The sequence below is a fragment of the Ornithorhynchus anatinus genome, chromosome 12 (assembly GCF_004115215.2).
Source record: "Ornithorhynchus anatinus isolate Pmale09 chromosome 12, mOrnAna1.pri.v4, whole genome shotgun sequence".
Lineage (NCBI taxonomy): Eukaryota > Metazoa > Chordata > Mammalia > Monotremata > Ornithorhynchidae > Ornithorhynchus > Ornithorhynchus anatinus.
In genome coordinates, this window is record NC_041739.1 from 1,401,154 (window position 1) to 1,428,196 (window position 27,043).

Here is a 27,043-nt window from a genome sequence, read left to right on the forward strand (position 1 = left end):
ATGAGCATTATTTACCCTGATGTTAAAGCACTTTGGACAGAGAAGCAGCACGGCCTAGTGAATAGAGCATGGGCCTGAGAGTAGAAGGTCCTGGGTTCTAATCCTGGTCTTGTCTCACTTGTCTTCTATGTGAGCTTGGACAATACAAGAGAAATTAGCAGACACGTTCCCTGCCCTTAATGAACTTACAACTAGTGATGAGCTTATATATAATAACAATACTAATAATAATAAATTATGGTATTCAATAATTGCTATGTGCCCAACTCTGTATTAAGCACTGGGGTAAGTATAAGCTAATCAGGTCCCACTTGGGACTCACAGTCTTAGTAGGAGGGAGAGCAGGTATTGAATCTCCATTTTACAAATGAGGTAACTGAGGCACAGAGAAGTGAAGTCACTTGTCCAAGGTCACACAACAGACATGTGGCAGAGTTGGGATTAGAACCCAGGTCCTTCTGGCTCCCAAGCCCGTGGCATATGGAAAGAGCATAGGTTTGGGAGTCAGAGGTTGTGGGTTCTAATCCCAGCTCCATCACTTGTCAGCTGTGTGACTTTGAGCAAGTCACTTCACTTCTCTGTGCCTCAGTGACCTCATCTGTAAAATGGGGATAAAGATTGTTAACCCCACGTGGGACAAACTGATTACTTTGTATCTACACCAGCGCTTAAAACAGTACTTGGCACATAGTAAGCACTTAACAAATACCATCATTATTATTACTGTTATCCACTAAGCCACACTGTTCTAGGTGCCTACCCTCTCCCTGCTGGATGAGAGACCCTCAGGCCTGGCTCTGGGCATTAGAGGGCAAGGCTTGGTTCTCTCAGTGCGCAGGTTCTCATGCCACGATGTGGAGGGCCTGACATTATGAGTCAGGGAACGTTTTTGTGCTAGTGCACCCTCAGTTTGGACAGAAGACGACGTGGTGATGGAAGAAATGGTTGTGGGCCAGTGTGTGTTCTCAGATAAGGCCTGTGTGCTCTGCTGCGTGTTCTTTCACTCGGAGTTCTTTCCCTTGGGATGTGACGTAGGGTGTCCTCTCTCCCTGGCCCCGGCCTCGGCCTCCCTTTCCTTCCAGCTGGAGACCTCGCTGCGGGAGAAGATGAGAGCTGGCGGCTTCACCACCTTGAAGCGGCTGTTCAGGAGCTTGGACCCAGATGGCAGGGGTCTGGTGCGAAGGTACCTCGTGGGCCTGGGGCCTGGGGATTGGGGACCAGGGGAGAGGCTGGGGCCTCAGAATGATCTGGGTCTGCTGGGAGCCCCTGGCTTTTGTCCTAGAGGAGATGAAGAGGGAGAGGGTGTGGCTTTGGGGAGGAGGAGAAAGGGAAGAGGATGAGGCTGGGGGCAGAAGAAGGACAGGAAGAGGACATGGCTGGGAGGAAGAGGAGAAAGGGGAGAGGCCATGGCTTAAGAGAGGAGAAAGGTGAGAGGACATGGCTTGGGAGAGAAAGAGAAAGAGGAGAGGTCATGTCAGTCAGTCGATCATATTTACTGAGCACTTACTGCATGCAGAGCACTATACTTGGGAGAGTATAATACAGTAATAAGCAGACACATCCCCTGCCCACATGGGCCCGAGGGGGGAGGAGGAAGGGGAGAAGGCAAAGCTGGGGCAACAAGAGGAAGGGGAGAGGACATGACTTGAGGGCGGTGGAGGAGGAAGGCGGAGCAGTCCCATCTGGGAGTTGCAGCGGGGTGGGTATTTATCTGAGTGTCAGGAGCGGTCCCATCTGGGAGTTGGGGGGGGGAGTTAATTATCTGGGTGCCCCCTCTTTGCCTCCTGTGCCCACCCAGGGCCGCACTCCCTGCTGTGCTGGCCAAGTTCCTGGGAAAGGCCGTGAGTGTCCAGCACTGTCAGAGACTCCTGCTCAGGTAAGGAGGTGGGGGTGGGATGGGACGCTGTTGGACATGCAACGGGGAACGAGATTGAGGAGGGGGCTTGGGCGTGGCAAAGTGAGAGGGAGTCGGGGGCTTTCCGTGACAGCCCAGCAGAGGCAATCCCGGTTCGGCCTGGCCCATTTGACTGCCCCCGATTGTTTTCCTGGAATTCCTGTGCTGTCTCTCTTCACCACGGCTCATCACCCTAGTGCCTCAGAGCCCCCTGGTTTGCCTTTTGGTTGGTGGGGAAGAGTGTGGAAGAAACATTGAATTTCTTCAGGCTGAAGCTCCAGGACAAGAATCCCATCAGTCTGGAGGAGTTGTATATGGCGGTGAGAGACACTCTTCCTTCTGCTGGCGTCCCTGAGCGGTTTGACCCTTTCCAGCGGCAGGGAGGAGGGACACTGAAGACGGCCTCCCAGGTGCACGCCCAGCTCCAGGAAACAGCGAGACAAAGGTGGAAGCTGCCATCTTCTCCTCCCGGGGGCTGGGGGCACAACCTCAGTAGTGACGTGGAAGTTCGTTCTTCCTTGCCCTTGGTTCACTGGATGAGACAGAGCACTGAGCTGTGTGGGCCGTGCTGCAACTTGACCCTGTCATGGCCACAATCATAATAATAATGATAATAATGTTATTTGTTAAGCGTTTACTATATGCCAGGCACTGTGGCATACACAGGTGGATACAAGAAAATCGGGTGGGACAGGGACTTTGTCTCACTTGGGGCTCACAGTCTCAATCCCCATTTTCCAGATGAGGTAACTGAAGTCCAGAAAAGTGAAGTGGTTTGCCCAAGGTCACACAGCAGACAAGAGGCAGAGCCTGGATTAGAACCCATGACCTGGGCTGTGCTCTATTCACTGTGGCAGACTGCTGGGAGTTTGTGGTGCCCTGGCCGAGGCAGAGGCCTGAACCCTGAGCTCTATGAGCCATGGTACGACCGACCCAAGTGTGGTCTTGGGCACGATCTGATGCCTAGAGGTTAGACCCCGGGTCTGGAAGTCAGAAGGACCTGGGTTCTAATCCAGGCTCCTCCACTTGTCTGCTGTGTGACCTTGGGCAAGTCCCTTCATTTCTCTGGGCCTCAGTTCTCTCATCTGTAAAATGAGGATTAAGAAGGTGAGTCCTATGTAGGACAGGGACTGTGTTCAACCTGATTTACTTGTATCCACCCCTGGCTCAAAGTAAACACTTACTCAATACAACAATTACTATTATTATTAGAGGGATGGCGGGGTTCTGCAAGTGTCGAAAGGACCAGAGATGAGTGGGGCATGATCCTGGGAGGCTTCCCGGAAGAGGTGCTTTTTTTTCTGCATTGGCAGAGGAGAACAGGACCAAGGAGGGCAACCATCAGGGTTGTCTGTGAGCGCCGTCCAGAAGGGTCCCGCGGACCAGGTCCGGGACCAGATGGACCCGGGAGGCCGAGCCGGGGGCTGCAGCTCAGGGTCTTGCGTTTCTGGACGCCACCAGGTTCTTGGATCTGCTCCCCCGGAGGAGTCGGGCCGATGGGGGCAGGATTGTGCGGCCCGAGTTCAAGGACATCCTGACCCAACTGGGCTTTCACCTGGAGGACAGAGAATTCGAGAAACTCTGGGCGCGGTAAGCCTCACCCTCGTGTTTCCTGGATCCAGGCTGCCCCTCAGCCCCATCCCCGATCCCCCCAGTCACAGATCCCCAGCCCACCAGGAGCGTGGCCCAGTGGAAAGAGAAAGGCTTGGGAGTCAGAGGTCATGGGTTCAAATCCCGGGTCAGCCACTTGTCAGCTGTGTGACTTTGGGCAAGTCACTTAACTTCTCTGTGACTCAGTTACCCCATCTGTAAAATGGGGATTAAGGCTGTGGACCCCACGTGGGACATCCCGATCACCTTGTATCCTCCCCAGTGCTTAGAACAGTGCTTTGCATATAGTAAGAGCTTAACAAATGCCATCATTACTATTATTATTATCATTTGCTCCCCAGAGCGCAGAAGGAAGAGGCCACTGATGAGGTCCGGGAGGTCTGTTTGTCATTTCAGCGAGACCCCCAAGCAGAAAGCAGACAGCTAACCCCAAGCCCCTACTGACACTCCACCAGGGCTACATCCCATGGGCCCTGTGCCATGTTCAGGGAGCCAGTCGAGGCCCCGGTGATCCAGGGAGGATCTCTGCAGTCTGAACCACCTCTGAGCATGGCACCAGCCCCAGACATCAGCAGCTGGTCTCCCCACAGAGCGCTGGCCCTGGGTCTCTCTCCTGAGGACTGGAGTCTGCTGGCAGGGACCTGAGCCTCCTCACAGCATCTCCAGGCTTTCTAGTTCTGAAGATTCTTGTTCTGGTGGCTTCCGGAATTCTTCCCAGGATCCTAATCCAGCTGCCTCAATTTCCCCAAGTGTTAACAGGGTTGTCCTGAGTACTGCAGTGGGTGCTTGGGCGTCATTTGTTTGCAAATACTGAAAGGATTGACTTGCTTGTCTTTCTTGTCCTCCGAAGCAAAGGACAGTCTGGTACCACTGGCCCAAACAAACTCTCAGCCCCTTCCCTCCACCTCACACCCCTTCAGTCCCCCTCTAGGACCACAGCTTCCTGTCTGGGGGCTGTCAGGCTGCAGCCAGAGCTGGCCCTCAAGATGTGGGGGCCTTCTTCTCCACCTCCCTCCAACCTCAGGGGTTGCTTTGGGAATTCCGTAGAGCGGGAGGCATCACGTCTCAATCCACGTCTCCAAAACGTCCCTCGGCCAGCTCCCGCCATGTCGTCTACCCACTGCAGGTACGATACGCGGGGCCTGGGGATTCTCACCGGAGAAGATCTGTGGCAACGACTGGGACCTGGCCCTCCAAACTCAACGTCCAACAAGCCAGAGGGGCCAGGTAAAGGCCCAAACCAATGATGAATCTCCCACGCCCCCCCTCCCTCCTGCTATCCCCCTTCTCCCCTTACTCTGCCAAGAATGTCTAAGTGAAAGTTCATCCCTCCCCCGATAATTCCCCACACCCCATCCTGAAAAATGAAGCTGAAATCCACTGAGAGACATGTAGAGTGCAAGGGAGGGGGAGAGGAAGAGGAGGGGGTGTTTGGAGCCCCCAGATCGTAATAATTGTGAGCTCATCATCGGGGAGGGATTGTCTATCTGTTGCCGAATTGTACATTCCAAGTGCTTAGTACAGTGCTCTGCACATAGTAAGCATTCAATAAATATTATGGAATGAATGAATAATAACAATGGCACTTGTTAAGCACTTACTATGTGCCAAGCAGCACTTAGAACATGCTGCAGCGTTTAGAACATAGTAAGCTCTTAACAGATGCCATCATTATTATTCTAAGTGTTGGGATAGATGCAAGTTAATCAGGTCGGAGAGAGTTCTTGTCCCCTATGGGGCTCCCATTTAAACCCTGTTTTACAGATGAGGTAACTGAGACGCAGAGAAGTGAAGTGGCTTGCCCAAGGACACAAACACATGGCAGAGCCGGGATTAGAACTCAGGTCATTCTGACTCCCAGGCCCGTGCTCTATCCACTAAGCCACAAGATCAGAGCAGGAACCACCTCCGACATCAATCAATCAATCAGTACTATTTAATTGAGCATCTATTGTGGGCAACCTTTGGTCGCACTTCAGTGGAGCAAAAGCAAGGACATTTTAAATATTGTTGGGTTTGGAGATAAGAATGCAAATATTTACCCAGCTTTGACTGCTACATGGAAGTATTTTACATTCACCTACTCGTTTCCCCGTGAGAGTGTTACTATTCTCTGGATGTTTCCCAATGGGAATTTCTATTTCCCCAAAGCTCTTTCACACTATCTCATTTTATTCTCACACCATTCCTGGGAGAAAGAGGCACAGATTATTGTTCCCGTTGTGCAGAAGGGAGAATAACTCTGTTATGTTGGAGTCCCCTAAGTGTGAGGTACAGTGCTTTGCACACAATAAGTGCTCAATAAATACCAGCGATTGATGATTGATTAAGGGAATGGAGGCCCAGAGAGGTTAAAAGTGACTTGCCCGAGGTCGCTCAGCAGGCCTTGGGCAGATCTGCACCTCCTACCCCGCCATGTCCCCAGACAGTTTCAGATGACTGTGTCCAACCTGATTTCCTTGTCTCTAACCGGCCCTTAGAACAGTGCTTGGCACATAGTACATGCTTAGCAAATACCATAATCATTATTATTATTATCAGAGGGGAATCAATCAAACAATCGTATTTATCAACTGCTTACTGTGTGCAGAACACTGTACTAAGCACTTGGGAGAATACAGCATAACAATAAACCTACACGTTTCCTGCCTATAATGAGTTTACAGTTTATAGAGAAGCATCGTATCTACCCCAGAGCTTAGTACAGTGCCTGGCACATAGTAAGCACTTAACAGATATCATAATTAATATTATTATTATTATTATTGTTTGTGGACAGGGCTTGTATTCCATTTGCTTGCATTCATTAATTCATTCACTCATATTTATTGAGCGGTTACTGTGTGCAGAGCACTGTACTAAGCTCTTGGAAAGTACAATTTGGCAACAGACAATCCCTACCCAATGGGCTCACAATCAAGAAGGGGGGAGACAGATGACAAAGCAAAGCAAAGCAAGTGGACAGGCAACACCCCAGAGCTTAGTACAGTGACTGGCACATGGTAAGCACTTAGCAAATATCACAGTTATTATTATTATTAGAAGGGGAGACAGACATTACTATAAATAAATTACAGATATGGACTTGGGAATTGCTGAGGGTGAATCAGGTCCCTCTGGGCCCCAGCCCCTCCCCTGGGCTCTCCCTGTGTCCTAGGTCAGAACGTTTATCTGTTTGCTTGTGCCCTGCATCCCCAGGGCGAGCCCAGGACAACTTGGGGACCACGCAGGAGCGGACGATTTCCCTCGCCATTGAGAGGTGGCTGCAAGACAAGCTCAGGGAAGGATGCAGGAGCCTGAAGGAGGAATTTGAAAAGTGCGACCCCCAAAAGACGGGCAAGGTGAAAATGCTTCCAAAAATGGTGCTGGAATTGGGGGAGAGGGGAAGGGGAGATGGGGGAGACGCCAGGTGCCGGAGAGAGGTGGCTCCAGGCTCTGCCACTTGTCTGCTGTGTGACCTTGGGCAAGTCGCTTCACTTCTCTGGGCCTCAGTTCCCTCATCTGCAAAAGGGATTCAGTACCTGGTCTTCCTATTCACTCAATTGTATTAAGCTCTTACTGTGCTCAGAGCATTGTATTAAACACCTGGGAAAGCACAATTCAACCATAAGTATTTCCTACTTGGACTGTGAACCCCATGTAGCACCTGGTGATCTTGTATCTACTCCGGCTCTTAGTACAGTGCTTGGCACATAGTAAGAGCTTAACAACTGTGAGCTCGTTGTGGTCAGGGAATATGTCTGTTTATTGTTCTATTGTACTCTCCCAATTGCTTAGTACAGTGCTCTGCGCAAAGTAAGCGCTCAATAATGCGACTGACTGACTGAATGAACGAAGGGAAACTTCCCAGAGGGTAAACCGATTTCCTTCTCTCTTACCCGGAGGTGGAGGAAGGAGATTTCTTGTCCATCCTGGAGAAGTCGGGCCTGGAGCTACAGAAGGAGAACATGGACCTCTTCCTGGACAGGTGCGGCCTCGTCCGTAACCCAGAGGGGCTCAGTTACCTCCATCTCCTGAGGTTCTTCCAGGATGGCCGAAGGGGAGCTTCCTCCCGCCCCTCCCGCAGGTGGGAATCCCCGGAGAGGTTGAAAGGGGACGGGGAGGAGGGTCGGCGGGAGGACAATTCCTGGTCGTCTCCCCCTTTGGAGAGTTCTGGTCCAGTGGGGGTAAAAAGCATGGACTGGGGGGTCTGGGGGAGCAGCTCCCACCCGCAGTATTTTTAGCCCCTTATTATTAATCCATTCATTCATTCAATCCTTTTTATAGAGCTCTTACTGTGTGCAGAGCACTGTACTAAGAGCTTGGGAAAGTACAATACAGCAATTAAGAGAGACAATCCCTGCCCACAAAGAGCTCTCAATCCCCTTCCAAGCCCTACCTCCTCCAAGAAGCCTTCCTAAACTAAGCCCCACTTTTTCTCAGCTCCCACTCCCTTCCACATCATCACGACTCGCCCCCTTTGCTCTTCCCCCATCTCCCTGCCCCACGGCACGTATGTATATATGTATGTATCTATAATTCTATTTATTTATATTGATGCCAGTTTACTTGTACTGATGTCTGACTCCCCCACTCTACACCGTGAGCCCACTGTGGGCAGGGATTGTCTCTCTTTATTGCTGCACTGTACTTTCCAAGCGCTTAGTTCAGAGGTCTGCACCCAGTCAGCGCTCAATAAATAGGACTGAATGAATGAATGAGTGAATGAAAAGCTCACACCCAGCAGAAGCAGGAGGAGGGCAGAGTCGGCCTCACGTCAGCTCCCCCTTTCCAACTTTCCAAGGGCTCTCAGCCGGGAGTAAGGGCACTGGTTTCCTCTGCTACCCACCCCCCAAATGCAGGGGGACTGTCGGGGGTGGGAGGGTCACCTAGTCACTGCTCAGAGACCTGGGGGTTCCGGTGGAGGATCTTCATTCATTTATTCAATCGTATTTATTGAGAGCTTACTGTATAACACTGTACTAAGAGCTTGGGAGAGCACAATATAACAATAAACAGATTCCTCGCCCACCTCTCTCTGGCCAAGGAAACACTCCTCCCCTCCTCCACCCGGTCACCCCCTCAGAATTGAGTTGGGTGGGTGGGACCATGACATCTTGGCACCTTGCAGCTCCTGCAGGTGGCACCGCCATGGGCGTGGCGGCCACGCCTCCTCCTTGACCGCCATCGAAGACAAGTTGGCCAACTTGCTGCAATCTGCGTTCCGCTCTCTCTGGGCCACTTTCCGGTGAGTGTCCAAACCCAGCTCTAACGCTGACCCCGGTGCTGCCCTCAGTCCTGACCTTCAGCCTCATTGCTGCCCTAAATGATAGTAATTGTGGTAACTGTTAAGCGCTTACTATGTGCAAAGCACTGTTCTAAGCGCTGGGGGATACAAGGTGATCAGGTTGTCCCACGTGGGGCTCACGGTTTTAATCCCCATTTTACAGATGAGGGAACTGAGGCACAGAGAAGTTAAGTGACTTGCCCCAGGTCACACAGCTGACTAGCGGCGGAGCCGGGATTAGAACCTGTGACCTCTGACTCCCAAGCCAGCGCTCTTTCCACTGAGCCACGTGATGATGATGGCACTTGTTAAGTGTTTACTATGTGCCGAGCGCTGTACAAAGCCCTGGGATAGATACAAGTTAATCAGGTTGGACATAGTCCCTGTCCCACTTGGGGCTCTCAGTCAAGAAGGAGGGAGTAGAATTTAATACCCGTTTTACAGATGAGGAAACTTAGGCACAGAAGTGAAGTGACTTGTCCAGCGTCACACAGACAGGTGGCGGATCCGGGATTAGAACCCAGGTCCTCTGACTCCCCGCCCCATGGTCTTTCCACTAGTCCATGTTGCTCCAATCCCACAGTTGACTAGCGCTGACCCCTGCCCCATCCCTCATCGTCACTTACCCTCCTAGGATGTAAACTCATTATGGGCAGGGAATGTGTCTGTTCACTGTTATATCGTACTCTCCCAAGCGCTTAGTACAGTGCTCAATAAATACAATTGACTCACTGATTCAACCCAACTCCTACTCCAACTCCTGCCTCTCTCCCTTGCCTTAATTCAGTTCTATCCCTACGGAAACTTGACAGTTGTTTGTCCATGGGAAGTTTTGATAATTTTGAGATACTCATCATTGCAGTATTTTACCAGTTGGTATTTGATCCGAGGTAATTTGTCACCGAATAGGTACCAGTACTTCTATCCCGCACTCAGTAAGTACCTATTACAGTGCTCTGCACACACAATGTTCCCAGTTAAGTGTTCTGCACACAGTAGGTGACTAAGGCAGGGTCCTGCACCCAGTTGACCCTCAAAATGGAACACTGCACGGAGAAAGAACTCAAAAGGTGGTTTTGAATTGAAGGAAAAATTAAAATTACCCCCAGGTTTGCCCTTCTTCTGAAGTGAGATTAAAGTGTGGGATCAGGCAGCGGATAGGGAACTGAACAGACAGCTCTGTGATGTTTTCCCTCACCAGCTGTCTCATTTCCCTGTCTGGTTTTGCCTCTCCTTCAGATGGGAGCAATCCTTTGAAGGCACGGAACACTTGGATTTTCCAAGTGTGCTCTCTGATGATCTCGCTTGCTAGTCTCATTTTATCTTCCTAGAATTCCCCAGCCAGTAGAAGAGGCAAGGATTATGCTCTCCATTTTACAGATGAGGAAATCGAGGCTCAGAGAGGTTAAGTGACTTGCCCTGGATCACACAGTAGGCCAGGGGCAGAGCCGAGATTAGAACCTGGGCCTCCTCACTTCAATCTCAGCCCCAGGCTCTTTCTGCTCTGGGATTCGGTTTCTTCATCTGTAAAATGGGGATAGGTGACGGGACTGAAGTCACCCAGCCGGCCAATGGCAGGGTAAACACTAACCTGTCTTGTGTCGTCTGTTTCTTTCAGAAAGATGGACAAGCAGGAGGAAAACGTGCTCAGCCCCCAGACCTTCCGTGCTGTCCTTGAAAGCAGGTCAGGGGTCTTTGTCTCCCTCCCCATGGTGGGTTAGCAGTCCCGGGGGGCTTCCCCTCTCCCTTCCCGTTCCTGGAAATGGGTGCTAGTCCCCCGTTGGGCAAGTGATATTTTTTAAGGGCCAGCCGCTGTACTGAGTCCTGGAGTAGGTCCCAGATCACCGGGTAATAATAATAATAATGTTGGTATTTGTTAAGCGCTTACTATGTTCAGAACACTGTTCTAAGCGCTGGGGTAGATACAGGGTAATCAGGTTGTCCCACGTGAGGCTCAGAGTTAATCCCCATTTTACAGATGAGGTAACTGAGGCACAGAGAAGTGAAGTGACTTGCCCAGAGTCACACAGCTGACAAGTGGCAGAGCACACCTGCCCCACACGGGACTCACCGTCTAGGTAGGAGGGAAGGGAACTCAATACATTGAGTTCCCATTTTACAGATAGGAAACTCTGGCCTAGCGGCAAGAGCAAGGGCTTGGTAGTCAGAGGATGTGGGTTCTAATCCTGGCTCCGCCACTTGTCTTCTGTGTGACCTTGGGCAAGCCACTTCACTTCTCTGGGCCTCAGTTCCTTCATCTGTAAAATGAGGATGGAGACTGTGAGCCCCACGTGGGACAACCTGATTACCTTGAATCTACCCAGTGTTTAGAACAGAGCTTGGCACATAGTAAGTGCTTAACAAATATGAAGCACTTAGTACAGTGCTCTTCACAGTGTAAGCGCTCAATATATATGAATGAATGAATGAATGAATGAATGAAATATCATTATTATTATTGGGGGAAGTGGCATGGCGTAGTGGATAGAGCACGGGCCTGGAAGCCAGAAGACCATGAGTTCTAATCCCAGCTCCACCTCTTGTCTGCTATGAGGCCTTACTCAAATCGCTTCACTTCTCTGGGCCTCACTTACCCCATCTGTAAAATGGAGATTCAGACTGTGAGCCCCAAGAGGGACAGGGACCGTTATCCAACCCGATTTGCTTGGATGTTGATGATGATGATGATGACGTTGGAATTTGTTAAGAGCTTACTATGTGCCGAGCACTGTTCTAAGCGCTGGTACAGGGTAATCAGGTTGTCCCACGTGAGGCTCCCAGTCCCAATCCCCATTTTACAGATGAGGTAACTGAGGCACCGAGAAGTGAAGTGACTTCCCAAAGTCACACAGACTCTAAGCCCGTCAATGGGCAGAGATACTATTGAATGAATTGTCTCTATCTGTTGCCGAATTGCACATTCCAAGCACTTAGTACAGTGCTCTGCACATAGTAAGCGCTCAATAAATACTATTGAATGAATGATCGGTGGAGGACTGGGGATTAGAACCCATGACCTCTGATTCCTAAGCCTGCAGTCGTTCCACTGAGCCCCGCTGCTTCTCTGTGTCCAACCCGGCGCCTAGTAGCGTGGCTCAGTGGCAAGAGCATGGGCTTTGGAGTCAGAGGGCATGGGTTCGAATCCCGGTTCTGCCACTTGTCGGCTGGGTGACTGTGGGCAAGTCACTTAACTTCTCTGTGCCTCAGTTGCCTCATCTGTAAAATGGGGAATAAGACTGTGAGCCCCACGTGGGACAACCTGATTCCCCTGTGTCTACCCCAGGGCTTAGAACAGTGCTCTGCATGTAGTAAGCGCTTAACAAATACCAACATTATTAGTAGTAGTAGTAGTAGTAGTACAGTGCTTGGCACATAGTAAGAGCTTAAAATATATCACAATTATGATTACTATTAGCAATAATAAGAATAAAAAATATTCATTCATTCAATAGTATTTATTGAGCACTCACTATGTGCAGAGCACTGGACTGAGCGCTTGGAATGGACAAATGGGTAACAGGTAGAGACAGTCCCTGCCCTCTGACGGGCTTACGGTCTAATCGGGGGGAGACGGACAGACAAGAACAATGGCAATAAATAGAGTCGAGGGGAAGAACATCTCATTAAAACAATAGCAAATAAATAGAATCAGGGTGATATGCATCTCATTAAACAAAATAAATAGGGTGATGAAGATATGTACAATTGAGGAGACAGGGAAGGGAGGGAGGGAGGGAATAATAATAATAATAATGTTGGTATTTGTTAAGCGCTTACTATGTGCCTAGCACTGTTCTAAGCGCTGGGGTAGATACAGGGTCATCAGGTTGTCCCACGTGAGGCTCACAGTTAATCCCCATTTTACAGATGAGGGAACTGAGGCCCAGAGAAGTGAAGTGACTTGCCCACAGTCCCACAGCTGACAAGTGGCAGAGCCTGGATTCGAGGGAGGGAGGGAGGGAAGGAAGGGAGGGAAGGAAGGGAGGGAGGGAGGGAGGGAGGGAGGAAGGAAGGAAGGAAGGAAGGAAGGAAGGAAGGAAGGAAGGAAGGAAGGAAGGAAGGAAGGAAGGAAGGAAGGAAGGAAGGAAGGAAGGAAGGAAGGAAGGAAGGAAGGAAGGAAGGAAGGAAGGAAGGAATCCAGCTGTAGGGACACGTCCCGGCCACTAGGTGGCAGGGCGCGCTCGGCTTAGCTGGGCCCGAGCATTAAGAGGAGCCTGCTGAACTCAGGGCAGCAAATATTCTCAGAAACTCTCACCCCTTTCTCACCCCTTCCTCCCTCCTCCCTCCCCCCTTCCTCCCCTCTTCATCCCCTGCCCCGTTACGATACAAGTGGTCTCCTTTGCAACCTTTCCCTCGCCAAACATTCACACACACACACACATATGAGGATTAACGGCAAGCCTCACGTGGGACAACCTGATGACCCTGTATCCCCCCCCGCGCTTAGAACGGTGCTCTGCACATAGTAAGCGCTTAACAAATACCAACATTTTTATAACCACACAGAGACACAGAGGTCAGTCAATCGTATTTCATAATGATAATAATAACAGTGCTCTGCACATAGTGAGCGTTTAAACAAATACCAACATTATTATAACCACACAGAGACATAGAGGTCAGTCAATCGTATTTCATAATGATAATAATAACAGTGCTCTGCACATAGTAAGCGCATAACAAATACCAACATTTTTATAACCACACAGAGACATAGAGGTCAGTCGATAGTATTTCATAATAATAATAATAATGTTGGTATTTGTTAAGCGCTTACTATGTGCAGAGCACTGTTCTAAGCGCTGGGGGAGATATAGGGTCATCAGGTTGTCCCACCTGGGGCTCACAGTCTTCATCCCCATTTGACCGATGAGGGAACTGAGGCACAGAGAAGTCAAGTGACTTGCCCACAGTCAGACAGCTGACAAGTGGCAGAGCCGGGATTCGACCCCATGACCTCTGACTCCCCAGTCCGGGCTCTTTCCACTGAGCCGCGCTGTTTCTCTTTAAATAAATAAATAAATGGTGGTATGTCTTAAGCGCTTACTATGTGCAAAGCATTGTTCTAAGCGCTGGGGGATACTGAGCGCTTATTGTGTGCAGAGCACCGTACTAAGGTCTTGGGAGAGTACACTACAACAACGGATGTAGGTCGACACATACACCCACCCAGTCAATAATAATAATGATAATGATTGGAGAAACAGCATGGCGTCGTGGATAGAGCACGGGCCTGGGAGTCAGAAGGTTCTAATCCAGGTCAGCCACTTGTCTCCTGCACGACATTGGACAAGTCACCTTATTTCTCTGTGACTCAGTTGCCTCATCTGTAAAATGGGGATTGACACTGTGAACCCCACGTGGGACAAGGACTACGTCCGACCCAATTTGCTTGTATCCACCCCAGTGCTTAGTACAGTGCCTGGAACGTCGTTAATGCTTAACAGAGACCATACAAAAAAAAACCCCGAAAATAGTTGTAGTACTTGGTAAGCGCTTACTCTGTGCCAAGCACTGTATTAAGACTGAGGTAGATAGAAGGTAAACTGGTTGGACAGAGCCCTTGGTCCACATGGAGCTCACAGTCTAAGTAGGAGGGAGAACAGGTGGGAATCGGTGTGGCTTAGCAGATGGATCACTGGCCTAGGAGGCAGCGGATCTGGGTTCTGCTCCCAGCTCCGTCATTTGGTTGCTGGGTGACCTTGGGCAAGTCACTAACCACTTAACTTCTCTGTGCCTCAGTTTCCTCATCTGTAGAGATTAAATATATGCTCTCCACATAAGCCCCTTATGGACCGAGGAGCTGAGTCTGATCTGATTGTATTGTATCTATTCCGGCACTTAATTCAGTGCTTGGGACATAGTAAGCCTTTGACAAATAAACTTGTATTATTATTATCATCGTCATTTCATTAAAATAAATTACAGGTTGGGGAAGCAATCACAAACACACAAAAACACCCGTGCATACTCGGGCAACCCCAACTAGCATAGACCCAGGCACACGTGCGTGCATACACGTCCACTGTTTCAAGCACATACAGACTCATCTGCTCCTTCAAGATACAAGTCTGGGATTCCCACGGCCATTTTCTCCAGCCGGCCAGAGCAGTGTCCGGCTGAGCTCGTTCTCGTTTCGAGGCTATTTTTCCACTTGTGCTTCATGTACTGGAGGATGGTACTGCAGGCCCCTTGTAACTGGTTTGAACTGGGCTGAAGTGGTGAAATCCAGAAAGAAGCCACTCAGATGGCCTAGTTCCCACAGCAGAGGTGTCAAGCCGTTCGTCTCAGGGCTTGAGAGCCCGCTTACTCCGTAGACAGTCGAATCCAGCTCCTGCTTCTCTGGTTTCTCATCTCCTTCCCAAGCCATGTTTGGGGCCCCTTTCCACTTCCCTTCATTGCTGGGAGCCCACTGGGGAAAGGGTGGGACTGAGCACCGCCACACGTATCAATCAGTCAATCAATTAATCGTATTTATTGAGCACTTACTGTGTGCAGCTAAACTGTACTAAGCACTTGGGAGAGTATAACATAACGATATTACAGACACATTCCCTGTCCACAACGAGCAGTCAGTCAATCGTATTTATTGAGTGCATGTAGTGTACTAGACTGGTCGCCCCCTGCATTTAGAGTGCTGGACTGAGCGCCTGCTGCATGTGGAGCATAGGACTGCCCCTCTAGACTGCAAGCTCGTTGTGGGCAGGGAATGCATCTGTTTATTGTTATATTGTACTCATTCATTCAATTGTATTTATTGAACATTGTCTGCGGAGCACTGTACTGAGCGCTTGGGAAAGTACAGTACAACAATAAACAGTGGCAATCCCTGCCCACCACAAGCTCACAGTTTAGAAGGCAGGAGACAGACATCAGTGCGGATAAACAGACGTCAATACAACAAATAAAATTGCAGATATATACATAGGTGCTGTGGGTCTAGGGTGGGGAGAGCAAAGGGAGCGAGTCAGGGCGACGCAGAAGGGAGCGGGAGGTGAGGAAAAGTGGGGCTTAGTCTGGGAAGGCCTCTTGGAGGAGATTGTACTCTCCCAAGCGCTTAGTACATAACTACGATGGACTGACCGCTGCATGCAGGACTGTGCCTTCACTGCATGTAGAGCAATGGACTGGGCATCCGATACATGCAGGGCATGGGACTGGACAAAATTGCGAACATTATAAGTAAATCTCCTGCCCCCTGCCTTCCTGGAGCTTACGGTCTAATAGGGGAACCACTGGCTGTGGTTGGCAGCGGTGGCTCTCAGGGAGGATTCGGCCCCAAACCCCGGCTTTTGGTTTCCTTCCAGAGGAAGAGCAGGACGTTGATGACATTCCCTTGCCTTGTTTCCCTCACAGCCTGCTACAGGGAATGGGATGTTTCAATTAGCCAAGATTTCCAGACCCTCAGGGAAGTAGCAGGAATTGCTTCTTAATTAGAGGGAGGTCCCAACTGTCCCGTCCCCCGCCATCTCTAGGGACCTGTTGGGGGGGAATCAAAGCCATCCAGGGACTCTCCAGGAACTAATAAGAGAAGCAGTCTGGCCTAGTGGATAGAGCATGGGCCGGGGAGTCAGAAGGTCTTGGGTTCTAATCCCTACTCCGCCACTTATCTGCTTTGTGACCTTGGACAAGTCATTTCACTTCCCTGTGCCTCAGTTACCTCATTTATAAAATGGGGTTTAAAACAGTGAGGCCCGTGCGAGGCATGGATTATGACCAACCCGATTATCTTGCATCTACCCCAGCACTTAGTGCAATGCTTGGCACATATTAAGCACTTAAATACCACTACTATCATTATTAATAATAATAACTGGAAGAGAGAGAAAGCTGTCAGCTCAAGGGTCTAAGGATGAGAATCTGGAGGTGAACTGGGGAGAGAAGGAGAGGAGTGTGAGCTGGGGGAAGGAGGGAGCGGAGGGGTCGGAGGGAGGCCGGGACGCCGGAGTGACTGAGCTATGGGCCCTGGTGAAGGACGCGGGAGCTGGCACATGCGGCGGGTTGGCAGAGGGGAAGGGAGTGACACCTAGACCCAGAGGGCATTGGAGCTCCATGCTCCAGCGGACCCGCGGGGCTCGGCCCAGACCCCAGGCAGTCTCCCTCAAGCTTGGCCAAGGGGGCCGGTTGCCCTTCCTCATGGCGGTGGGCAGAGCCAAGGGACCCCCGGAAAAGCCATCACATAAAGTTGAGGGGCTCTCCTCGCCCCTCCTCACCCCTCCCCGTCCCTCCCTGCTCGTCCCAAAGTCAGCTGGGTCTTTCTCAAGAGGCTGAATGAACGCCTTGTTCCTTATTATTGCCGAAGTCAGTCTTATTTATGCCGGTGTCCGGGGATTATGTTTGGATTGTCCTGGGGAGATGAAAACTCTTTCTGGCTGTTGAATAAACACTGCCACTTTTTCAATATTTGTATGCAAAATGGCTTTAGAGCCATTGCGCAACGCGGTGCCCGAGCCCTCAGAAAGCCGTTTGGCCACCACCACCTTTTCCCCCTCCATTTTCTTTCATGCTAAGCAGTGGACTGAAAGGCCTTTCAGAGTTAACTTGTTTAAGCAACGCCAGTGTTTTAGGGTAATGAATAACGTTTCAGAAGAGACAATCCCAGCCAGCTCTCCGGGCGGGGGATCCGATCCCTGGACCCCGGCGAGGCAGGGGGAGAGGGTATTTTGGGGGGAGTTTCTTTCTTTGAGCCGGCTCAAGCCAGCCAAACCCTGCTTAACCTCTGATATTCACGTGTGGCTCTTGAGCTGGCGCGGGACAAAGAGTTAATGGTTGCCATATGCCAGGGGTAAGGCTATTGGAGACGCGGCTATTAGAGGCCCGGAGATGGGAGGCACGATCGACCAAAAAGTGAACTTGGGGGGGTGCGGGTTGTTGCAGAATGGGCGAAAAGATTGCTGACCGGGACTTCGAGCCGTTCCTGGACCGACTTCCCCTGGACAAAGATGGGAATGTGCGCTACCCCCAGTTCCTGGCCTCGTTGGAGCACTGGTAATAATAATAACGATAATAATATTCCCGGTATTCCCCCGGACCCAGTAACCTTCTCTTCCTGCACCTCTTATTACTTGGGGAGCCGGGGTGGAGGGGTGGGGAGGGACGGCAGGTCTTCCATTAGAGGGAAAGATGAGTGTTTCCCTTTTGACTTTTGAGGCCTTTGAGGGGGGCCTCTTTTGTCCACCCCCCCCCCCAAAAAAATGATGGAGAGGAGAAAAGCGTTGTGGTGGTGGGTCCAAGGGCGGATGGGAGGGGAATAATGAGCTGACGGAAAAATTCCATGTTCAGTTGCCCTGATAAATATTTATGAGAGGCGGGGAAGGGTTGTTTTAATCCACTTCTTTAATGCAGGAAGAAAAAGAACATATTTCAGGGTGGGCCTGTATATATAGAATGAGACAGACACATCTTTATATATATATTTATACATTTGCATATTTATACACAAAGTATGTTATATAGAATAATAAAGGTAGAAGGTAGGCTCAAGGGGACGACATTGATCGCAGACGAACAGGAAAATATCTGAGTCAGTCAAGAAGAGGGAGCATTTTGAATTTGTGGAGCTAGAAATATTAGCAGGGTCTAGAAGTGCTTGGATAGATCCTTGCTGGGTCATAGAGGGGAAGAGTTAGGGTTGGAGAGAGGTGAGTCCAGGGGTGTTTTTTGGTCCGTGCTGGGGACTGGGGTTGAGTCAAGGTTGGAGAAGGGAGAGTCAGAGGTGTTGGATGGTCCATGCTGGCTGGGTTAATGGGAGAGTCAGGGATGGAGAAGAGAGGGTGGGTCACTGAGAGAGAGCTAGCGGTGTCGAATGATAATAATAATAATGTTGGTATTTGTTAAGCGCTTACTATGTGCAGAGCACTGTTCTAAGCGCTTGGGTAGATACAGGGTCATCAGGTTGTCCCACGTGAGGCTCACAGCCTTCATCCCTATTTTACAGATGAGGGAACTGAGGCACAGAGAAGTTAAGTGACTCGCCGACAGTCACACAGCTGACAACTGGCAGAGGAGGGATTCAAACCCATGACCTCTGACTCCCAAGCCCGGGCTCTTTTCACTGAGCCACACTGCTTCCCCATAATAATGGCATTTGTTAAGCGCTTACTATGTGCAAAACACTGTTCTAAGCGCTGGGGTGGATACAAGGTGATCAGCTTGTCCCATATGGGACTCACAGTCTTAATCCCCATTCTACGGATGAGGGAACTGAGGCACAGAGAAGTTAAGCGATTTGCCCAAAGTCATACAGCTGACAAGAGGCGGGTGAATGTAAGCTCATCCTCTAGACTGCAAGCTTGTTGAAGGCAGGGGATGTGTCTTTTCTCTTGTTCTATTGTCCTCTCCCAAGCGCTTAATACAGTGCTCTGCACACAGTAAACGCTCAATCTAGTGCTTAGAACAGCACCTGGCACATAGTAAGAGCTTAACAAATACCGTAATTATTAAATGCAAGTGAATGAAAGGCAACCAGCATCTAGTTGCTCCTAGCGTTTTGATGCTACTGAGAGATCTGGTAGCCTAGTGAGGCTGACCCATGGTTTTTGGAAGTGGTGAGAGGTCATGATTTGTGAGCCAAAGTTTCTTTCTGATTTTACAGTAATCGTCATGTGTGTATTCGGTTGGGAGACAGGGTGGGCTGAAAGGAAGAATCGAGATTACCCTCCCTCTCCTCTCCTCCCCCTCCCCGCCCCACAGCACTTGTGTTTATGTGTACATATTTATTAGTCTATTTATTATATCAATGTTGCATATATATCTATAATTCTATTTATTTATATTGATGGCTGTCTACTTGTTTTCCTTTTTTACTTGGTTTTACGGTCTGCTTCCCCCATACTAGACTGTGAGCCCGTTGTTGGGTAGAGATTGTCTCCGTTGCTCCAAGCGCTTAGTACAATGCTCTGCACACAGTAGGCGATCAATCAATACGATTGAATGAATGAATGGAAGGAGGGAGGAAGTCCCGTTTTTGTTGTGTTTTTTTTAAAGCGCTTACTATGCTCCGAGCACTGTTCTAAGCGCTGGGGTAGATACAGGGTCATCAGATTGTCCCACGTGGGGCTCACAGTTAATCCCCATTTTACAGATGAGGTACCTGAGGCACAGAGAAGTTGTGACTTGCCCACGGTCACACAGCTGACAGATGGTAGAGCCGGGATTCGAACCCATGACCTCTGGCTCCCAAGCCCGGGGTATTTCCAGTGAGCCACGCTGCTTCTCCGTTTGTAGACTATAAACTCACTGTAAGCTCATAGGGAACGTGTCTGTTATATTATACTCACCCAAGCACTTAGTACAGTGCTCTGCACAGAGTAAGCGCTCAGGAAATAGGATTGATTGATCTATTGAGCTGGAGGAAGCAGGAATGCTGCCCCATTAGAGTGGTAGCCCCTTAAGGGCAGAGGCTGTGTCCTTTGCTTCCAGGGCACTCTCCCAACTGCTCAGGCCAGTGCTCTGCACACTGAAGGCGCTCAGAAGCCATCCTCCTCCGGCTGGTTGTCGTGACGAATGGTCCTGTGAGTTGGGGAGGCCAGAACCAGGGAATCCCGGCAGAAGGGACGTCGGCCCTTGTCCGGATTGTTAGAACGAACTTAAGAAGCGGTGTTGCCTCGTGGGTAGAGCACAGGCCAGAGGGTCACAAGGACCTGGTGTCTAATCCCAACTCCGTCATGTGTCTGCTGTGTGACTTTGGGCAAGTCACTTCACTGCTCTCTGCCTCAGTTACCTCATCAGTAAAATGGGGATTAAGACTGGGAACCCCATGTGGGACATGGACTGTGCGTGGCTCAGTGGAAAGAGCCTGGGCTTCGGAGTCAGAGGTCATGGGTTCGACGCCCGGCTCTGCCACTTGTCAGCTGTGTGACTGTGGGCGGGTCGCTTCACTTCTCTGTGCCTCAGTTACCTCATCTGTAAAATGGGGATTAATTGTGAGCCTCACGTGGGACAACCTGATTACCCTGTATCTACCCCAGCGCTTAGAGCAGTGCTCTGCACATAGTAAGCGCTTAACAAATACCAACATTAACCTGATTCTCTCATGTCTACCCCAGCACTTAGTCCGGTGCCTGGCACACAGTAAGCCTTTCGAAAATACCACAGTGATGGCGATGAGGATGAGGATGATGATTATGGCAGAAACGTGAGTCTCAGAAACAGCTAAAATCTTCTACATCTGAAAACCCAGGACAGAGAGGCAGCTGACACAATCCCCCTCTTCCCCTCCCCGTAAAAATGCAGAAGGACCCTGAGGACCCCTGTCCACAGCCCTGCTGGTATTATTCTCTATTCTCCCCATCTTACAGCTGGAGGGAACTGAGCTCAGAGAGGTCAAGTGACTCTCCTGAGCTGTCACAGCAGGCCGGGGGCAGAGCTGAGGCTAGAACCCGATCCCCAGACCACCCCAGACCACCCCAGGCCGGGGATTCCCAGAGCGACTTGAGATGGGGTCTGGAGAGATAGGAAGCTCGGCGGAAAGGCTGGGCCGGCGAATCCACCCAGAGGCCTGGGGCCCGTTCCTCCAGGAGGGCTTCCGATCCCGACACGGGTCCCCCTTGGCAGAGAACTGGTCAGCGCTGACCTTTGGCCGGTCGGACACCCACCACGGCCCTGGTCCACCCTATGGGCCCACCACCGGGATGCCCCATCTACAGACGGATGCGGGGAAACCTCTTTGGTCAGAGGATTGATACATCTCCCCCGCGACCACACAACTACTTTTGTGTGATCTCGGTCGCCGCCGAAGGCCACGGCTCCCAGAGACCACGCTGCTCAGTGTGTGTCCGTGTGTGTGTTTGTGTGTGTGTGCCTGTGCACATGTGTGTGTTTGTGTGTGTGTGTGGGAACGCACTGGGAGCCGGGCGTTTTCTCTCCCTTTCTTCCCTTCCCCGGGGAGGCCGAGAGGGGAAAGGTGACATTAAAGATGCTGATAAAAGTTAACCCTGGTCAAGCTCGGAGGAGACAATAGGCCTGTGTTGTCGTCGGCTGGAATCCCCATGACTTATTCTTCCTGTGTCCGTATAATCACCGGGGCGGGGGGGGGGGAAGGCGGGCGGGGCATGATTAAAGATTACCATATCATTAATAGGATCCATGACTTTTGTTCAAAGGGTACTTGTGCAATGTTGCCTTGTGGATGAAGCCACCTAATCCTCTGAACCGCAGCTGTAGAGGAGAGAGACCCTCCCTCTGAGCCGGCCACACTCATTCCCCGCCCTCCCCCAGAGCCGGCCCTCCCCACCCCCCCACCCTGGATCAGGCCTAAAAACCAGGCCCAAACAACAGTCACCTCAAAGCCAGTAAAAAGAAACATCCATTCTACATTTCCACATTCATCTCGCCTCTAACACCGAGATCACTGCTCGGATGGTGGCCAGATTAGAGGGGAACAATACCGCTTGAAATGGAAAGTTTGCATCTCATTCCACTCCCGCCCCCCACCCACCCCAGACCCCCACCTTCAGCGGGAGGAGAAAAAGTCCGTTTATTCCCGCCCCCCCCCCCAACCCCCACGCCCGGGTATGGCTGCCTGCGGGTGTCCAAGCGTTGTCCCTGGGCCTTGACCCTCCTGGAGGCCGAGGGTGCGACCCTGGGCATCCCCCCACCGACACCGGGCAGAGCCACGTGTCAAGATGCAGAACCGAACTTTTACTCCTCGTGAGTTGTCGCGATCCATAAAAAGCCCTCAGGACACACCCGACAAAACTCAGTGCCCTCCGGAGAGCTGGGACCTGCAGGAAGCGGGGCCTGCCATCTGGGTTTTGGGTGGCGGAGGACTCCCCTCGTGAAGTACTCATCCCATCTATCCATCGATTGCATTTATTGAGAGCCCTCCCCACCCAGGGGCAGAGCACTGCACTAAATGCTTGAGCGAGGACTCTTCATGGGCAGGGAATGTGTCTATGTTTGTATTGCACTCTCCCAAGTGCTTAGTACAGTGCTCTGCACACAGTAAATGCTCAATAAATACGATCGACTGGCAAGACGGGTAAAAGAGTCAGTCCCTGCCCGCAAAGAGCTTGCAGCCTTACAGGGGAGACAGACAGAATCGTGCCATCGAGCTAAATATCAGTTTAGACATAAGAATAATTATGTTGGTATTTGTTAAGCACTTACTATGTGCAGAGCACTGTTCTAAGAGCTGGGGTAGACACAGGGGAATCAGGTTGTCCCACGTGGGGCTCACAGTCTTCATCCCCATTTTACAGATGAGGTAACTGAGGCACAGAGAAGTAAAGTGACTTGCCCACAGTCACCCAGCTGACAAGTGGCAGAGCTGGGATTCGAACTCATGACCTCTGACTCCGAAGCCCGTGCTCTTTCCACTGAGCCACGCTGCTTCTCTAAGAGAGGGTGGGTACAAATTAGGATAATAATTACGGTATTTGTTAAGTGCTTTCTATGTACCAAACACTGTTCTAAGCGCTGGATGACAAGTGGTCCAGTTTGGAATGGGGGGCTGGTACATTCTCCAGCCTGTCTGTCTTCTGTTCTCTACGGATACATCACCGAGCCCGTTTATAGCCAGGGTTCAGTGCTCAGTCTCCCTCCTCCGAGTGCCGTGGCTCCGAAGTGACCCCCGTGTTTACAGGGACCGGGAGGAGGATGCAGCAGCTTGGGCCTACCCGCGGAAGTACTCGTGAGCTGCTTTCTTATAAATAGACTGACCATACATCCAGGTGAAACTGGAACAGTCCCAAGTTTAAGAAAGTAAGCAGTTACCTGGGAACGGGACTGTTCTGGGCACCCCAGTCACTCTGCCTCACATAAGCTCACTCTTCCTAAGCAGGCTGGAGCATAATAATAATGATGATGGTATTGGTTAAGCACTTACTACGTGCAAAGCACTGTTCTAAGCGCTGGAGCATGCTCTGAGCATGCTCAGTCCATGCTAAGTATGGGTCCCACAGTATTTTGCAACCTGTACTATAGATTCTGAAACAAGCTCAGTGTCTGGCCGCTGTTAGACCTCACAGCATTCTGAGATTTGTAGTACAGGTATCAGGAGCGTGCTCTGTTGGTGATCTGTGTGAGTCCTAGGATTGTGGAACTAATAGCGTGGATGTCAACCAATCAGTCATCATTGAGCACTTACCGTGTGCTGAGCACTGTACTAAGCGCATGGGAGAGAACAATGTAACCTAGTTGGTAGACACGTTCCCTACTCTCAAGGAGCTTACAGTTTAGAGGGGAAGACAGACATTACACAAATTTCAGATATTTGCGTTGTTTTGTCGTCTGTCTCCCCCGTTTAATAATAATGTTGGTATTTGTTAACCGCTTACTATGTGCAGAGCACTGTTCTAAGCTCTAGGGTAGTTACAGGGTCATCAGGTTGTCCCAAGTGAGGCTCACAGTTAATCCCCATTTTACAGATGAGGTCACTGAGGCCCAGAGAAGTGAAGTGACTTGCCCACAGTCACACAGCTGACAAGTGGCAGAGCCGGGAGTCGAACTCATGACCTCTGACTCCGAAGCCCAGGCTCTTTCCACTGAGCCACACTGAGCCACGCTGCTTAGACTGTGACCCTGTTGTTGGGCGGGGATTGTCTTTATCAAGCCAAAGCCAAATGGTACATCCCAAGCACTTAATACAGTTCTGTGCACATAGTAAGCACTCAATAAATACGATTGAATGAATGAATGTAAGTGCCGTGGGGCTGAGGGTGGGGTGAATCAAGGGGACAAATCCAAGTTCCGGGACATTGCCGAAGGGAGAGGGAGTAGGGAAAATGAGGGTTTAGATAAGGAAGCCCTCTTGGAGGAGCTGTGATTTTAATAAGGCTTTAAAGGTGAGGAATGTGATGGACTGGCGAATATGAAGGGGGAGAGAGTTCCAAGCCAGGGGGAGGATACGGGTGAGGGGTCAGTGGCGAGATAGATGAGATTGAGTAGGGTGGCGTTAGAGGAGCGAAGTGAGAGTGGATTTTAGTAGGAAATCAGCGATATAAACGTACAGTCCTCTAGACTGTAAGCTCATGTGGATGGGCAATGCATCAGTTAAATTGTTATATCGTGCTCTCCCAAGCCCTTACTACAGTGCTCTGCACCCAGTAAGTGCTCAAAAGATACGAATGATTGACTGACTAGGAAGGGGCAAGGTGATTGAGTGCTTTAAAGCCGACGATAAGGAATTTCTGCTGGGTGTGGAAGTGGATGGGCAACCACTGGTGGTTCTTGAGGAATGGGGAAATGTATACTAAGCTTTTTTTTTTAGAAAAATGATCTGGGCAGCAGAGTGAACTGTGGACTGGTATGAGGAGAAACAGGAGGCAGGAAGGTCAGCGAGGAGGCCGATGTGGTAGTCATGGTGGGGTAGGATAAGGGCTTGGGTCAACATCTGGAGCAAGCTCAGCGTAGGCCTCATTGCATTTTGATTTTCAGAGTACAGATGTTATTATTGATTGATTCATTCAGTTAGGAATTTTTACTGAGCACCTCCTAAATGCAGAGCACTATTCTGGGTACTTCCTATATGCAGAATACTCTTCTGGGAGCCTCCTATGTGCTCCTACTGTATTGGACACCTTCTGTGTGCGGAGCACCGTTCTAAGTGCCTGTTGTGAGCAGAGTACTGTGCTGGACACATTGAGTCATATAGGATAGACCACTGTAATGGTCCCTCAGGGAGCTTACAGTCTGGTAGAGGAGATCGGAAGATATTCATTCATTCACTCATTCAATCATATTTATTGACAGTTCACCGTGCACTGTACTAAGCGCTTGGGAAAGTACAATACAACAACAAACAGTGGCATTCTCTGCCCACAACAAGCTTACAGTTTAGGAAGGGGGAGACCGACATTAATACAAAGAAATAAAATTACAGAGATGCACATAAGTACTGTGGAGCTGGGAGAGGGGAGGAGCTGAGGGAGCAAGTCAGAATGATGCAGAAGGGAGTGGGAGATGAGGAAAAGGGGGGCTTGGTCTGGGAAGGCCTCTTGGAGGAGATGGGCCTTCAATAAGGCTGTGAAGCGGCAAAAGTAACTGTCTGATGGATTTGAGGAGGGCGGGGGTTCCAGGCCAGAGGCAAGATGTGGCTAGAGATAGGCAGCGAGACAGGAGAGATGGAGGCACAGTAGAAGCTCAGCACCAGAGGAGCAAAGCGTTCTGGCTGGGTTGTAGAAGGAGAGAAGCGAGGTGAGGTAAGACGAGGCAAGGTGATGGACTGCTTTAGAGTCAGTAGTGAGGAATTTTTGTTTGATACGGAGGTGGATGGGTAACTACCGCAGTTTTTTGAGGAGCTGGATGATGTGTCCTGAGCATTTTTGTAGATAAATGATCTGGGCAGAAGAAAGTATGGACGGGAGTGAGAAAAGGCAGGAGGCTGGGAGGTCAGCACACTGCACCCAAACAGCGGGAGCCGGGGGAAGGTACAGATGCAATTGGTTCAGCGACAAGTATTTGGGCGAAGGAATCAATGAACGAAGAAGGGAATAAAAAGGTCCAGCTGCTGAAATGACATCTCAGGGCTAAAAGGTGCTGTTGTGCTGTCTTGGCTAGAGTGGTAAACCTTAAGGGAAGCTTCCTGGAGGAACTGGCTTTTCAGCAGGCTTTGGAGGTAGGGAAGGCTATGGTCAGAGAGAGCTTAAGTCAGGGTATTCGAGAAGGGAAGACAGGGGAATCCGATAGTGCTTTGTGCAGTGCTTTGCACACAATAAGTCCTCAATAAGTGAATGAACGATAGGGCCCGGTGCCAGTGTCCAGCTCGCAGTCCCGGGCCAGGCCCCGGCCTAGGGCTCCCCAAAGAGCACAGTTGACAGAGAACCAGCTGGTCAGCCAGGTCCAGAGCCAACACAGGTGAGATGCAGCCCTCATAATAATAGTAATTATAATTTGTTATTTGTTAAGCACTTACTATGTGCCAAGCACTGTTCTAAGCGGTGGGGGTATATACAGGGTAATCAGGCTATCCCACGTGGGGTTCACAGTTTTAATTCCCATTTTCCAGATGAGGTAACTGAGGCCCAGAGAAGTGAAGTGGCTTGCCCAAGGTCACAGAGCAGATAAGTGGCGGAGCCGGGATTAGAACCCACGTCCTCTGACTTCCAAGCCCGGGCTCTTTCCACGAAGCCACACTGCTTCTCATATTGGCTCCCTTGTGTCTCTTGAGCCATCCAGCCCCCTCGCTCCATCCCTCCCTGCCCCCTGCCGAGATCTTGTGTATCTTCTCGGAGAAGGTCACATCCGAGCGGCGTCCCCTGCTGTGCCGGGTCAGCAGAAACACGGCCGGACAATCCCCGCCTCCGGTCAGACCAGTCTCATCTGGGGAAAGG

General features: G+C 50.5%; 1 protein-coding gene across 1 annotated transcript in view; it reads left to right on the forward strand.

The window, feature by feature from the left end:
* The first annotated feature begins 932 nt into the window (after positions 1-932).
* The window catches only part of LOC103166822 (EF-hand calcium-binding domain-containing protein 6-like), a 39,924-nt gene continuing 13,813 nt past the window's right edge, over positions 933-27,043 (forward strand). The window contains exons 1-10 of the mRNA XM_029077165.2: positions 933-1,183; positions 1,799-1,876; positions 2,163-2,339; positions 3,356-3,484; positions 4,632-4,732; positions 6,704-6,846; positions 7,390-7,472; positions 8,616-8,732; positions 10,390-10,455; positions 17,649-17,759. Coding sequence (XP_028932998.2) covers positions 933-1,183; positions 1,799-1,876; positions 2,163-2,339; positions 3,356-3,484; positions 4,632-4,732; positions 6,704-6,846; positions 7,390-7,472; positions 8,616-8,732; positions 10,390-10,455; positions 17,649-17,759 — 1,256 coding nt within the window. The remainder of the gene's footprint in view (positions 1,184-1,798; positions 1,877-2,162; positions 2,340-3,355; positions 3,485-4,631; positions 4,733-6,703; positions 6,847-7,389; positions 7,473-8,615; positions 8,733-10,389; positions 10,456-17,648; positions 17,760-27,043) is intronic.